Source organism: Ochotona curzoniae, unplaced genomic scaffold, assembly GCF_017591425.1.
Source record: "Ochotona curzoniae isolate NIBS_2020 unplaced genomic scaffold, NIBS_Ocur_1.0 contig_2318, whole genome shotgun sequence".
NCBI classification, from domain to species: domain Eukaryota; kingdom Metazoa; phylum Chordata; class Mammalia; order Lagomorpha; family Ochotonidae; genus Ochotona; species Ochotona curzoniae.
In genome coordinates, this window is record NW_024465419.1 from 4,013,495 (window position 1) to 4,029,920 (window position 16,426).

Below are 16,426 nucleotides of genomic sequence, written 5' to 3' on the forward strand. Positions count from 1 at the left end.
CAGACCCAGCTGGGATTTGAACCTGGCTGCAGGGGGGTTTCTGAATAGTTCCTGAACTCGAAGTCTGTCCTGCTCAGATTTTACGTGGCCCCAGTTATACTTTTGGGGATTCATGTCTGGATCTAATATGAGCAGTCCCTTTAGATTTCATGAATAAAAATCAGTGTGTTAATTCATGTTCAGCTAAGTTTGTGTGAATTTGAATTTTATTATTTTTTCCTAAAAGGAGAAACAGGAAAGAATGAAAGGCCTAGAGTAAGACTTGGAGGTGTTGGGAAAAGGTTTAGGTAGGTGATTGAGAGGGGAAGGCAGGCAAACTCGTCTTGCGTGAAACTAGCACTACCCAGTCCTTTGACCATTGCATTCAAGTAATGTGCTATTTATTTCATTTTAGTTATATAGTGTTCAAGTATTTAAATATACCATCTGTATTTATTGATAACTTGTAGATAAAAATATTCATGTGGTTGGGTATCACATGGTCCACACTAGGTCAGTTGGGTCTGACCCAAGCGAGCAGAGAGGGCCACACAAAGGTACTTTCTGGGCATTCTGTGTCCTCCTGGTCTATGGCTCTAGGTGCTGTCTATATTAGGAGGTTTTGTTGCTACAAGGTGATACCAAAGGCAACTAAAATTATCGACAGTAAGTTTATTTTGTTCACACTTTTGGAAGTGTGAACAAATACACACTCAGAGAGGCAGCAGGTGATAGCTCAAGTAATTGGATTCTGCCATTCATGTAGGAGAGCTAGGCTGAGTTCCTTTGCCTGGGTCTGTTGTAAGCTTTTGGGGGGCTTAAACCAGCAGTTCTTTGTCTTTCTAATTAGTGAAGAAAAAATATTAAAAAAAATAAGGTAAAACTTTAATGTAAATTTTTAAAGGCATTAACCATGATCTGAGAAGGCTTTGTGTATGCTGTCTTGAGTTTAACAGGGAAGCCAATATGGTTTTATGGAAATGAAATGTAGATTTTTTTTCTAAACATTAATTTGTAATTTGGGAAATAGAAAACTTATGAAAACAGAGAAGAGAACAACCATATTATTATTTTAGACTTCCACCAGCATAGTTTACTGTTTTAAAGATTCCTTGAAAGGTCAAGATGAGCTGTGCTGCCCATTGAATGGTTGCTACTAGTCCCACTGTATTGTAGAAAGAGAATATGGAAAGTTGCATTACTTATTTATTTGGTATTTAATTTTAAGGGATAAAGTCAAAGCTTTAGTCTTTGGGATGCTATAAAAATTATTATTATGTTAGTTCTCAAAATAAAAAGAATGACTATGTTTATGACCTCTCATATTCATAATCCAGCTTTAACACTGAACAACAACTCTGCTTGACCTCTTACTCCCATACTTCTCTCCCTGCTGGATTATTTCAAAGCAAGTTTTAGATTACCTGTTACTATGTCTGAAAATATTTCCATGCTCCGTATTTTCTCTGGAAGTATGTCTAAATTGGCATATAAAAATTGCACATATTTATGGGCACGTTTGAGACTTTTTTAAAGCATAGCCATAGTCCCATTTAAGATGAGTAGTCTTGAGACAATCAAGAAGGCATTACAAAGAGTTCTTAGGCCACACTCACCTACATGTTAAAAAAGTGAAGCCACATTAAGGGTTGAATCATCTTTTGGGTTTGCACCAGCTAACTACTGCAGATCTTCCTTACCTGAAGACTTCTCAGTTATTTCTAGAGTTCTGCAGGATTAATCAAGCAGTTATAACCAAGGTCTTGCTATCTACACTTTACCATTTTTCACTTCTCTTACTTTAGTACTGTCACCTCTAGCACCTTGTAGTATTATCTTGCTGTGCCATTAACTTTTAAAAAAATTAAGGAATCTGAAGAGCACAGACATATATATATTATATAGTCTTTTTTTTTTTAATTAAGATACACACAAGGCCAGCATGTTTCATCATGGCTAATCTTCCACCTGTTGGAGCTGGCATCCTATATAAATGCTTTACTTCTAGTCCAGCTCCCTGTTTATGGTCTGGGAAAGTAGCAGAGGTTGGCTCAAGCCTTTGAACCACTGCACCAACATGGGCGACCTGGAAGACTCTCCTGTCTTCTAGCTTCAGACTGATTTAGCTCCTGGCCTTTGCGGCCATTTGGGAAGTGAACCATCATTTGGTTGGAAGGTTTCTCTCCTTCTCTATTTATTCTCTCTGTAAATCTGCTTTATCAATAAAAATAAAAAAGTCTTTCTTAAAAAAGAGGATTCATATGTACACACACAGGATGCCTTAAAAAGTTTTTGTATAAATGAAATATAAGTTTGGTTTGATGCAAAAAATCTTGAAATCCATGCATAGTTTTTTCATAATAAATATTTTCCACAAACATTTTGAAGACCCCAAGGTGTATGTATATTTCTTTTTAAAGACTGATTTCTTTTTCTTAAAATGCAGAGTTACAGAGAGGGAGAAGAAGAAAGAGAGCTTCCCTATTTGCTGCTTCACATCTCAAAAGGCTGCAGCGGACAGGGTTGGCCAGGCCAAAGTCAGGAGCCTGGAACTTCATCCAGTTCTCCACTATGGGTTCAGGAACTGAAGCACTTAGGTCATCTTCCATTGATCTCCTAGTTGCATTAACAAAAAGGTGGATCAGAAGTAAAGCATCTAGAATTTGAAGTGGTGACTGTATGAAGTGTGGGCACCACAGTCATTGGTTTAATATGATGTACTACAATGTAGGCCCTTTGTGTGTATTCTTTATGGTATACAAAATGTTTTAAATTTTATTATTATTTTTGTAGACCTTTGGTTTTTTGTTTACCACTATTTGTTTGTTCTCTGCTTTTAAAGGATTTTTTTTTTAATTCGAAAGACAGAGTTACAGAGCAGAGTGAGAGATCTTCCATTCACTGTTTCACTCCCAAAATGATTGCAACAGTCCTGGTTAGGTCAGGCTGAAGTCAGAACTGTGAGACTCCATGCAGGTTTCCTATGTGGGTGATAAGGATTCAAGAACTTGAGCTGTGTTCTGCTGCTCTCAGGCACATTGGCATAGAGTTACAGTCTAATTCTAATCATGGAGAAGCTGTGACTTGAACTGTACCCATATGAGGCATGTGGTAGTTTAGCTTGTTATTTTGCAACATCTGCCTGATTCTATTTCCTACTTTTCCTGTCATCATATATATATGTTGAGCTGAATTGAAAGATGTTCCAATTGGAGCTGAGTGGGTGGTGTAATGGGGACTATGAATGCTCAATGAAATGTTGCATTTCTCCACATTTCACAGACTCTTCTGCAGTTAGATTCACTATGGGCCTGGAACTTGTCAAAAATGTGAACTTCAATATATACAACAGGATAGATATCCCTGTGTACTCTTATGTGGTTTGATTATTAAACTGTGATGAATTCCAGCTTGCCAGACTTCTAGGAACAGGTCCAATTAGGCTACCAGGTTGGCCCATTTTCTGCTGCCACTCCAGAACATTACAGACTAGTTGTTTTATAAAGAGAAGAAATTTATTTGGCTTATGGTTCTGGAAGCTGGAAATCCAAGGACATGGTTTCAGAATTGGGCATGCTGCATCATACCATGGCAAAAGGTGAGAGGGCAAGAGTCAACCAGCAAAGCAGGGTGGAGGTGAGAGCAAGTGCCTTTTAAGTACAACTCTCTTTTGCAATAGCTCACACACTCCCACGACAGAATGTTAATTCATTCTTGAGGGCTCTGTCTTCATGACCCAATCACTTCCCAGTAGGCCCCACCTCCCAATACTTCAGCATTGGAGATCAAAGCTGCAACACCCGAATTTGGGAGAACCACCCAAACCAGAACTCCTACCTTCATTGAGACTCTTAGTATATGTCTGGTGTTTGAATCAATCAATCTAAAACATTTATTTGTTATTGATGAGACATTCTTTTACCACATTTTATGACTTTGAAAATTTCCTTTTTCCATTGCCTTTGAAATTGGTCACAGTTTCATTTAGTACTTTGAAAGGCACGAGCTCCATTGTGTTAGACTGTCTAAATTAGCTGTGTAAGAGGTGGGAATGATGGCAAGTAACTTTTATGAGTAGCTGAAACACTATTTAACTTTATTTTTCTTTGTTTTGTTCGTTAAAAATTAATTATTTATTGAAAAATAATGGTTATGTATACCTATGCTGCACAGATGGTGCTTTGCTGCATGAGCACACTTCAGAAAGATTAAATCAAACAAATGAACTTATTCATCGCCTCACCTACTTCTCCTCTTCCTCTATCTCTTCATTCTCCTCCTCCTACCCCGTCCTCTTCCTCCTCCACCTCCTTCTCCTTCTTCTTAGTGTGTGTCCTGAAAACATGTAAAATCTACTCTTGGGCCTGCATTCTGTGTGTGAGTTCAAGTCTGAACTCCACTTCCAGTTTCCACTCCCTGCTGGTGTACACTCTGGGAGGAAGTAGGTCATGGTTCCAGTAGTTGTGAAGTCCCTGCTGTCTATATGGGAGATCTGGATGGAGTTCCCAGCTCCATCTTTACCATGGCCCAGTTCGGAGTATTCTGAGCATTTGGTGTATCAGTGGATGATTTCTGTGTCTGTATGTCTTTCTTTTTCTCTACATTTCTCAACTAAATAAATAATTTTTAAAAATCTACTCTTACATTATCACCAACTGTGGTCACCACGCTGCCTAACAAGTCACAAAACCATACTCTTCCTATTAACCAAAGCTGATCTCTTCTGACCAACATTGTCTCCATCTCCGACCCCAGTTTTGTTTTTTTTTAAAGATTTATTTTATTTTTTATTGGAAAGGCGGATATACAGAGAGGAGAGACAGAAGAAGATGATTCACTCCCCAAGTGAGCGCAACGGCCGATGCTATGCCAATCCGAAGCCAGGAGCCTCTTCCAGGTCTCCCGCGCAGGTGCAGGGTCCCAAAGCTTTGGGCCATCCTCGACTGCCCTCCCGGGCCACAGGCAGGGAGCTGGAAGGGAAGAGGGGCCGCCGGGATTAGAACCGGCGCCCATATGGGATCCCGGGCATGCAAGGCGAGGACCTTAACCACTTGCGCCACCGCGCCGGGCCCCAGTTTTGTTTTTAATATCACATGATTGTCTTGGGTTCTGTATACTAAAGAGTAAGCAGTCAAAGAGCTTTTTTCATTTTTCTAAGGATACACCCATGATCTTATTTATGGACCCCATCAAAGAAAAAATGAAGTAAGAATGGCTCATTGAATACTCATGGCGATTTGCCTTCTTTGGAAGGAGATGTGGAGAATTGCTAATGAACTCGTGCTTACTCAACGTGGTGCAGAGAATCAGGCGAGACTTTCAGAAGGCTTTCTCCTAGACTTGCTTGTGCACAACTCAAGTAGTAAGCTTGTTACTGCGAAAAACGTCTCAGAGAGACTTTTGATGCATGAAAAACAACTGTATTCTTCTCAGTGAATGTACTATTTTAAAAACGGAGGCAGCCAAGCACATTCCTCTCTTTTGAACTGTTAAACTATTAGATCCCACAAGCATAATGATTTTCATATAAGATAGTTTTCCTTTCTTCCTTCCTCTTCCTTTTCATCACACAAAGCTCTGTTGATGTTGGAATGAGCTGAAAACTAACTGTGGAGTCAGCTTCCCTCATGTAAATGCTGAGCATGTTTAATATGGAGAAAGAATGCACATACATCTCTACATATGTGTATCTGCATAGAGAAACGACTTCTCACTATAGTGGTGTAATGCTATTTCTTTCTTAGATTTGTTTCCTGGAAGACAGATGGCCCAGAGTACACCCTTGCACTCCCTGTCTGGAAGGGAAGCAAAAATCCTGAGGGGGAAAAAAAAATAATCTGATGAGGATAGGTACACACTTGTGTGTGCACCTCCACAGTGCTTATTTAATCTGGAGTAGCATGGGTAGAGAAAGATACATTTAGAAGGTTGACTTCAAAACCATTTAAATCACAGCCCTCTTTCTAAGTCAGTATCAGAAGATACCAAATTAGTATTGAAACTCATCCAAAAGCCTGTTTCAAATCACTTCTCTGCTGACCTCACATACGTAACTGCTGGCATTTCCAAACTTGTTTTTTAGTCTGTAAAACAGGTCTGATGGCATCAGTCTTACTGACTTAATAAAGTTGGCCAAGGATGCAAATGAAGCGAACAACCAGAAGAACCACAACAGCGTGTTGGTATCATCCATGTAGCCTATCTTTAGAAGGTTGTTTTTTTTTTTTTCTCCAAATGTTTTGAAAGAACTGTGATAATACAGTGATATAATTGTGATCACACACACACACACACATTGAGTGATCCTATGCATTTTATCGAGTTTTCCCCAATGTGAACCACACATCTAAAGCACAACATCAAAACAGGGCATTGACAGGCTTCACAAGTGTCCCACCATTTCTGTGTGTACAGGTCTATGTGCTTTTATCACAGGTATAGATCTGTGTATAACTTCTGTGTTCCAAGACTTAGAAATGAGTCAGTTTCTACACATCACACCCAAAATTTGGTTTTATCTCTATTTTAATCATTTATGAATTAAAAAACTATTAAAAATATTTTAAGGTTAGTCTGTTTTCATTGGAAAGGCAGATTTACAGAGAGAAAGATCTTTCATCAGCTGGTTCACTCCCCAAATGGCTGTAATGGCCAGAGCTGAACTGATCCTCTAGGAGCCTCTTCTGGGTCTCGCACACGAATGTGTGTTCCCAAACACATGCACCACCCTCCACTGCTAACTAGGCCACAAGTGGGATACCGGATCAAAAGTGGAGCAGCTGGGACACAAATCGGTGCCCACATTGGAATATTGGTGCTTGGAAGCAGAAAACTAGCCACTTGAGCCATTGCACTGGCCTCATCATTTTGTTTTTCAATTTTTTTTTAGGATTTATTTTTATTTGATGGGCCCGGCGCGGTGGCGCAAGTGGTTAAGGTCCTCGCCTTGCATGTCCGGGGTTCCCATATGGGCGCCGGTTCTATCCCGGCAGCCCCGCTTCCCTTCCAGCTCCCTGCTTGTGGCCCGGGAAAGCAGTCGAGGAGGACGGCCCAAAGCTTTGGGACCCTGCACCTGCGTGGGAGACCCGGAAGAGGCTCCTGGCTTCGGATCGGCATAGCATCAGCTGTTGCGCTCACTTGGGGAGTGAATCATCGGACGGAAGATCTTCCTGTCTCTGTCTCTCCTCTCTGTATATCCGCCTTTCCAATAAAAAAAAAAGGCAGATTTACAGAGATGAAGAATGACAGAGACCTTCCATTCTCTGGTTCACTTCCCAAGTGGTTGCAATGATTGGGAAAGTGGGAGCTTCATCTGGCTCTCTCACGTGAGTGCAGGGGCTCAGGTAGTTGGGCCATCATCTGTTGTTTTCCTAGGCACATTTAGCATGAAGATATACTGGAAGGACAACTGGGACTCAAATGAGTGTCCATATGGGATTCCAGGGTCGCAGGTGGCAGCTTTACCTGGTATACCTCAATGGTGGTCCCTTGATATTTTAAAGTCTAAGTTTTGAATGTTCTTTATCTATCTGCTTTTAGCAGATATGAAGCTTGCAATATTGTCTTGCAGTCTGGTTTGTCTTTCATCCTTCTAAAAGTGTCTTTGAAAGAACAATAGTTTTAAGATTCTGATGAAACTCAATTGACCAAATTTTCCTTTTATGAAGCATGCTTTTGATGCCTGAGTGCTCTTTACCTTTCCTTAGGTCGTAACGATTGTCTTCAGTTTTTAACCTTGGAAGTTTTATAATTGGACTTATTTAGCCCATGTTTCCATTTTGAGTTTTATGTAAGGTGTGAGGCTGAGGTGTCATTGCTGAACCTTGGACAAGTACATACATTTTAACGCACATTTCTCCTTCCTACTTCTCTACATTCCTAGAGTTATTTCATTTGCACTTGCACTTTAAATTCCATTCCTTTCATGATAATAGGTCTTTTCCAGTTGTTTTACCCTTTTTTAAATTCACATTTCAGCTCTAATTCCTTACTGTCTGATTGAAAGAATGTCATTATATGTATCACCTCAAAAATGTGTTGAGAACTCTATCTTTCATATTTAAAATATATTGTAAGTCTGTAGGGAGGAAGAATATTTCTTCGTCTTTTTCTTTGTTCCCTGTAGTATCTAGCCAAAGGTTTGTAGGTAGGAAGGATTCAATGGTATTTATAGAATCAAGTGAATGGAGTACTATAATCCTTATATTTGCCAAATAAAGGAAATTTCTCTTTGTGTATTCCAACACAATATAAATGATTTTATTTAGTTTTATTTAATGGCCAGAGCTGGGCTGGTCTGAAGCTGGCACTGAGAAGCTTCTTCCTGGTCCCCCACATGAATGCAAGAACCCAAGGACTTGAGCCATCCTCTGCCGCTTCCCCAGGCCAAAAACAGGAAGCTGGATTGGAAACTGAGCAGCTAGGACACAGACTGTAAACATACACATAAAACATATATGTATATATATGTAACACATATATTTGCACATATTGTGTGTGCATAGCAAAAAAACATATGTTGTGCTATTTCCTTAGCTTCCATATTCTACCTTTCAGAAATATCTTTTGCATGAGTTGCTTTTTAAAAGGTGTCTATTAATAAACAACTCATGTCGACTGGATCCATTTCATTTTGGTTTCCTAAAGATGTAGTATTTTGGAGACGATATGGAAATTTTTGTGTTATTCATTCCTAGGTCTGAAAGTTCAACAGCAAAACTGCAGGAAACGCCTCTTAATGACTTGTAAGTTTTTGAAATGTTTACTGCTTGTTCTGATTGCTTAAAGTAACATCGGGGAAAAGGCAGACATAAACAGTCTGTAGGTAAATAACGGTTCTGAGCAGTGTGTAAGCATGGCACAGGGACATATGACTGTTTTAGAGTTCAAGTGTTTGGACAGGTTTGCTGCAGTGCAATTTTGTAGCACTTAGTCTTGTGTTCTGCTTGCTATTTATTGAACATTATGATATACTCACCCCCCCACACGGAATAACCTTTTAAGAGAGTGTTCTATTCATAGTTAAGAGGATTTACAGATTTACAATGGATTTTCTGGGAGGAAATATACCACACTGAACAGGAGAGTTTTCACTCTTTGGGAAAATAAAATCACTTCATGGTAGATTTTCATATATGAGCACTTCAAAAGGTTCACAGGAACTGTAATTAAAATTAAACTTTTTTGGTATGCATAATTTTTCAATTTCATTGGTTTTTTTTATCATACAAATTTACATGAAACTTTCTTTTCTGTATGGAATATTATGTTAGAGAAAACATCTGGAGAGCAACATTCACCAAATGTATATCCACACTTTCTGTCTTTTAACAAATCATCAAGAGGAGACAAGCAAACAAACAAGCAAAAACTAAGCACCTGTTTTGCTGAGGGAAACTGTTGAGGCTGGAGAAACTGTACCAGTTTATCCTTACCATCGAAGCTCTACTTTTCCTTGGGCTTGATTTGAAAACATTCTTTGTAACTTTGCTGTCAGATAAAAAGAGGGCTGGCCCTAAAGCTGAACTATGACTTTACACCTTTTCTGGATAAACCCTTCCCTTCTCCCTTGTGGATGGTGCTGATCGTCTTACCTGGACTTCAGGCATTGCTCGCAGGACCCCGTCGTTTGCTCTGCTTTGGTGAATACTGGCATTATATCGCTCAGCCCTAAACAAGGGCCCAAATTGTGTCCACGAAGATGGTTTGGAAAATGCCTTTTGGAGGCACTCTTGGTTGTCTCGGGTAAGCCCAGGCATGTTCTTAGCACAGAGGCTTCATGTGAATCCTGCTGCCTGGTCTTGCCAATGGTAGCTCACAATCTTTTCTTCATCTGGCTGCTGCTGGGTCCCTGAGAGCCTCCCTAGAAAGTGACAGTGGTCAAAGCCTAAGGATTATCTATTTTGGGAATGAGTGGCCTTTAGTGTTCTATTCCAAGTAGAGCGGCTTAGGGTGAATGTCTAGGTGTGTTGTGACTGCCCTCTATAGGTAGGAACGCAGTGCTATGGAATCTCTAGTGCAACCCTAAACCCAAGCAGAAAGGATTCAAGGACAAGCAGCCCTGATAGATGATATAGCATGATATAAACTAAATAGCAAAGATCGTTTGACAAACAGTTTGTTAATTGTTTGAATAGGCAGTTGCACTTCACAACCTTGGGGTGTGCACTTGACAGCAGATTATCAGCCTAATTTCTTGCTTTTTTAAAAAAATATTTATTTTTTATTGGAAAGGCAGATCAGACTTGTAGAGAGAAGGAGAGACAGAGAGAAAGCACTTCCATCCATTGGTTCACTCCCCCGAATGGTCATAATGGTTAGAGCTGAACCAATCTGAGACCAAGAACCAGGAGCCAGGTGCTTCTTCTGGGCTTCCCATGCCGGTGCATGATCCCAAGGTTTTGGGCCATCCTTGACTGTGTGCTTTCCCAGGCAATCACCAGGGAGCTGGATGGAAAGGGGAGTAGCTGGGACATGAATCAGCACCCATATGAGATCCTGGTGCTTGCAAGGTGAGGGTTTAGCTGGGCCCGTAATTTCTCTTCAACATCATTTCAGTAACAGCACGAAAGCTCAAAACTCACACTAAAACTTCGGCATAATGGTTATGACGCTTTATATTTACATCATGTGGAGCTAATTAAATTGAATTTTTAGAAGTAACTAAGCATCCAGTGGCCAAGGCAAGAATTGGCTTGTAATATCATACTTCAGAACTGTAGAATACTTCATAAGATTACCAAGTCGGTATTTAAAGGTAGAATACATTACCTTAGTCTCAAGAAGTTACTAATGCCTGGGCAGTTTCTGTTGGGTTCAGGTGTAAAAAGGTACAGGTACCCAAGTATGTATTATGAGAATTGCCAACTAGAGAGGTTTGCTTCCATAAAATGATCTGCATGCCCCAAATTAATCTATAATTCGATATAGTCCAAATAAATGTATCAGTTTTTTGGAGAATGCAGTAGTTTTATTTGATAACTTTAAAAAATCATTATTTAAAATTACTTCCTTTTAAAATACAAGAAACACACAAGATACAAAGAAGCCCAGTAAAGCTCTCAGTCCCAAGAAGTTAACAATTGATTCTAAAATTCAATTGTTCTCTTTTTTAAAAAAGTGTATTAGTTTTTGTTTTTTTTTTTAAAAAAAATTCATTTATTTTCATTTGAAAGGCATATTCTGTAGAGAAAGAAGGAAAGACACAGAGAGATCTTCCATCTGCTGGCCTCACTCCCCAAATGGCTGCAAGGGCTGGTGTGAGGCTAGTCTGACTGGGAGCTTGGAATTCTTCTAGGTCTCTCAGGTGAGTGCAGTGAAAGGGTTAAGTGTGAAGGTCACTGTGCTCCTGGAAGTCTGGAATCTCCAGAGAGGCCGGGAGGCAGGCAGGAGAATCCTGGAGTTTGTAGATTTATGGGAAAGATAGCTACCTTCGAGGCATGTTGTTTTATTACTGTCTGCATTGAAGTGATATGATCAGGACCCCCAACCTATACATTGTAAATTCCTATCTCATGTTTTCTATTTTGTGTCACTGTTAGCCCCTAATCATGTATTTGCTCACTGTCACGTAGGTTTTGATTTGCTTACTATAAAATCCCCACAATTATTTTGTTCAGGGTGCTTCTTCCTTATGGCAAGAGGTTTCCCCTTGGACTAGTCATTAAAATCATCTCACTCACCTTGGAGTCTCGCTCGGATTCATTGAACCCCAACAATGCAGAGACCCAAGGACTTGAGCCACTTTCATTTCTTTCCCAGGTGCATTATCATGGTATTAGATTGGAAGGAGAACAGCCAGAACTTGAACTGGGGTTCATATAGCATGCCAGCACCATAGGAGAAGTCCCATGGTGCCAGCTCCCATATGTTCTCTTAAAACAATTTATATGAAATACAAGAAATTTGTTCTCTTATATAAGTTAAAGAAGCAAAAAAAAAAAAAAAAAAAACCACACAAAAAACAGCACTATTCATATTAAGAAAAATTCACATGCAATTTATAGGATCTAGAATATTCAAAACATTCCTGAAAAAGAACACATTTGGAGAATGTCTAAAACTCACCATAAAATTGTGATTTAGACTGTGTGATGCTGGCACGAACTTAACCATGTATATCAATAGAATAGAACAAAGAGTCTACAAACAAATCCACATAGTTATAGTCAAATTATTTTCTTTTTAAAAATTACTATTTATTTATTTTGAAATGTAGGGCTGCAGAAGGAGAAATGTCTTCTTCCCACTGGCTCACCCCCACATGGCTGCAATGGCCAAGTCTGGGTCAGATTGAAGCCAGGAGCTAGGAGCTTAAGCTGAGTCTCTCATATGGGTAGAAGAGCCCAAGCACCTGGGCCATGTGCTGCTGCTCTCCCAGGCACATTAGCAGGGAGCTAGATGGGAAGGGCAACAGTGGGACTTGAGATGGTGCCCAAAGGCGATGCTGATAGCACAGACAGTGGATTTATCTACTGTACAGCAATGCTGACCCCGCACATGATTTTCAACAGGATATCAAGACAATACAAATGGGGGGAAGAACTGCCTTTTCAAAAAATGGTTCTGGAACAATTGGATGGACATTCAAATTAAGTTGGATCTCTATGCCACACTATAAATAAAAATAAATGCAAAATGGATCATAGAGGAAGACTTTCAGCTCAACAATGATGTTCCCACCTGAGATGCCTGATCTCTTGTCAGACCATGCCTGAACTGAGTCCCAGCTAGTCCGCTGCAATCCAGCTTCCTGTTAAGGTGCACCCTGGCAAGCAGAGGGGTATGGAGCCCTGCCACCCATGTAGAAAACCTGGCATTGAATTCTAGGCTCCTGGCTTCAGCCTGATCCTGCCTTTGCTATTACAAGCAAATTGGGAATGACCCTGGAGATGAGAATCTCTGTCTCTCTGCTGTCCAAACCAGCATCTTACCCATTAGGTCAAGTGCTCCCATCACACCTTCTGTTTTTGGTTGGGAAATCTGCATGAGGCATCAGATGGTTAATCCAAGGGCTATGAAGAGGAGTACAGTTGAAATTAGCCTTAAGTCTCCCTACATTAGGGCCAGATTACACTGCTGGTGCCACTCTGCAAATCAACAACAGCTTTTAAGTCCTTCTCTCACCTTTGCTTTTACACTTTCTATTCTGGTGTCATTTGAATAATATACTCTCATTAGCACTTTTCTCAGACTTGTAAAGTGTCTCTTCTTTTGGAAACTTCTTTTTAATTAAAAATTAAAAGCTATAAACTTTCATTTTATATTTTGTTGAAAACTCATCTCAATGCTTGAGAGGTCCTAGTATATACAACTTTTTTCACCTTTGTGTTGTGTGTGTTAGCATTGATGAACTTTCCCTGGTTTTCTCAGATAACATTTGGAAAGAGTGAATAGGTATTTTATTACATACCAAAGAGATAAAAATATCAATGCTTTCAAGGAGGTATTTCGTTCCCAGCTCTTGAAAATGACAGAAATCAATTGGAGTGATGAGATCCAGGAAAATACTAAATGAGCTCAACTACCTGAGTAACCCAGAGCCTGGAAAAGCCCAAACAATGCTCTTACCTCAGGAAGAGGAGGCTAGAGATTCACAGGTCCAGAGGGGGGGAAAGGTTATTTTTTTAAAAAACATTATTTATCTATTTATTTGAAAAGCAAAAGTAGAGGGAGAGAAAGTGTCATATGTTTCATTCTCTGGTTCATTTCCCAAATGCCAGCAGCAGCCAGTAGTGGGCCAGGCAGAAGCTAGCAGCTTAAAGTTCCATCTGGATCTCCTGCAAGGGTTCATGGGCCCAGCACTGCCATCTTCTGCTGCTTTCCCAGTGTTAGCAGAGAGCTGGATAAAAAGTGGAGCAGCTGGAACTCAAACTGGTGCCCATTAGGGGTACCAGTGTCTTATGTAGCAGCAAAACCTGCTATGTCATAATTCTGGCTCATGGAATCCTTACAGATGCTCAATTCAGACCAGTTATAGACCAGAGAGGTTCTTGAGAGCTTAATCAGCCTTAGCTCAGATTGTGGATTAAGGGTGGGCTAGGCAGTGTTTGCTGTATGTCATGGATCCTGAATATTATCTTGTTTTTCCCATACATTGTGTGCTGCAAGAATGGATGTATCCTTCACTCACACAAGACCAAGAGGCCTGCAAGCGGATCATTGGCTTTGGACTGCATGCAGCAGCCAGAAAACATTCAAAATTGTCTGCCTTTTGAATGAATCAACAAACTGTTAGTTTCTCTCTTTTTTTAAAGATTTGTTTTATCTTCATTACAAAGGCAGATATACAGAGAGGAACATATTCTCTCTGATGATTCACTCCCCAAGTGAGCACAACAGCCGGTGCTGTGCCAATCTGAAGCCACGAGCCAGGAACTTCCTCCAGATCTCTTTCATGGGTGCAGGGTTCCAAGGCTTTGGACCATCCTCAACCGCTTTCCCAGGCCACAAGCATGCAGCTGGATGGGAAGTGGAGCTGCCGGGATTAGAACCGGCACCCATATGGGATCCCTGCGTATTCAAGGCGAGGACTTTAGCTGCTAGGTCATGCTGTTGGGCCCCAAACTATTAGTTTCATGTCGGATATAGTCAATGAAAATATTTTGAAAGTGTATGTGGAAAATAGGGGTGTGTGTGTGTATGTGTGTGAGAGAGAGAGAAAGGGAGAGAGAGAGAGAAGAGAGAAAGGAAGACGAAGACAGGGTTGCAAAGAAGTTGAATGTAGAGGAAGTATTTTTTCTTATCTATAACTTCCTATTAAAAATGTTTATTATTTAGAAAGAATTACAGAGAGAGAGGAGGGGAGAGAAATAGGTGATGGACACAGACAGCAACCTTCCATCTGCTGGTTCATGCCCCAAATGGCCACAGCAGCCAAAGCTGGGCCAGTCCAAAGCTAGGATCCAGGAGCTTCCTCTAGGTCTCTCATGGGTGTAGGGGCTCCAGCACCTGGACATCTTCCACCGCTTTCCTAGGCACATTGGCAGGGAGCTGGATCAGAAGAGAAGTGTCTGTACTTGAACCAGTGTCCGTATGGGATGTAAGCACCGCAGATAGATGCTTTACCAGCCATGTCACAGCAAGAGTCCCATGTCTCCTTTTTTGAATAACAGTATTCTAGTTTTTCTCTCGGTGCTCATGGTTTGGATAGGGCTGTTTCTGCACAGTTCCAGCCCTGTGAACACAATTAAGATTCAGCCAATTACTGAAGTCTATCCTTCTGCCACAGTAACTGCTCATGTGTAAGCTGTGATGTGCCCACTACGGCAGTCCTAAGATTTTTGCTAAAACTTTTAGAAAAGTAGGCAGGCATGGGAACCAGGGCTGGGGGATGGCCCAGTGGGTGTTAATGTGAGTCATTCTCACTGAGCTGCAGCTCCTGATGGTGTACAGGAGAGCCAAGTGTGTGGTGGGCAGGGTTTGGCTGGGCCACAGCATCCATTTTGCATGAGAGATGGGGCTGGAGATAGGTCTGACCCAGCAATTGCAACTTTTAGTCTGTGGGTAGGCTGATGTGGGTGACAGCATGAGTCAGACCCCGTACTGGTAGGAGTACACGAGAGTCAGGTCTAAGATCACCTCAGATGAGATTTCTTTGAGGGTCCACCTGATGTCTGGATTCAGAACCCCAACCATGGGGGAAGTGGCAGGACCTGCGATCTGACAATGGACTGTATGTGTCTGAACTGGGCTTCTTCAGTGGATTTGATGGAGCAGTGGATGACATATCTAGGTGCGCATGAAGGATTTGGCAGTCCATTGGAGATGGCAGAGGACATCTGGCACCACAGCAGAGGAAGTAGGGCAGACAAGTTGGTCAACTACCCCACTGAAGCTTCACAGCAAATTTCTGGGTGAATGCAGACTCTAGGGTGGACTATTCAGCCAATGGATTTTGTAGAGATTTCCTCATGCTTGGATTTGCAAGATTGACAGCCTGCCAGAACTGTTGAAAGCACTTGAGCAGAACCCTCAGAACGTGCTCCACATTGGTAACTCTGTGATGACATTGGGTGGCTGTTACCCATCCCCAGGTGCCGGGATGGTTGGGAGGCTTGGTTTGGTTTTGCCTCTTGCTTACCCTCTTCCCCCAGATACAGAAGGAAGAAAAAGAAAGTGTGGAAATAATGGTCTCACTTTCCCTCACTTTTCCCCTCAGTCCTTCCCACCCTGATCAACAACATAAACATCATCAAAAATAAAATTGAAAAAAATCTATAAGATGGCCCAGTGAAATGGCCTAATGGCTAAAGTCCTTGCCTTGAACGTGCTGGGATCCCATATGGGCGCCGGTTCTAATCCTGAGAGCTCCACTTCCCATCCAGCTCCATGCTTGTGGCCTGGGAAAGCAGTTGAGGATGGCCCAAAGCCTTGGGACCCTGCACTCACGTGGGAGACCTGGAGGAAGTTCCTGGCTCCTGGCCGTTGAGCCCACTTGGGGAGTGAA

At 41.2% G+C, this 16,426-nt stretch overlaps 2 protein-coding genes across 3 annotated transcripts in view; one reads left to right on the plus strand and one right to left on the minus strand.

Moving 5' to 3' along the window:
- Positions 1–9,737, minus strand: part of RGS20 (regulator of G protein signaling 20) — an 84,464-nt gene extending 74,727 nt beyond the window's left edge. For both annotated transcript variants that reach the window (XM_040972572.1, XM_040972571.1), the window contains exon 1: positions 9,573–9,737. In XM_040972572.1, the coding sequence (XP_040828506.1) occupies positions 9,573–9,737 (165 nt within the window). The remainder of the gene's footprint in view (positions 1–9,572) is intronic.
- Positions 9,738–14,167: 4,430 nt separating this feature from the next.
- Positions 14,168–16,426, plus strand: part of ATP6V1H (ATPase H+ transporting V1 subunit H) — a 92,265-nt gene continuing 90,006 nt past the window's right edge. Inside the window, exon 1 of the mRNA XM_040972576.1 lies at positions 14,168–14,184. The gene's annotated coding sequence lies outside the window, so the exon portion shown is untranslated. The remainder of the gene's footprint in view (positions 14,185–16,426) is intronic.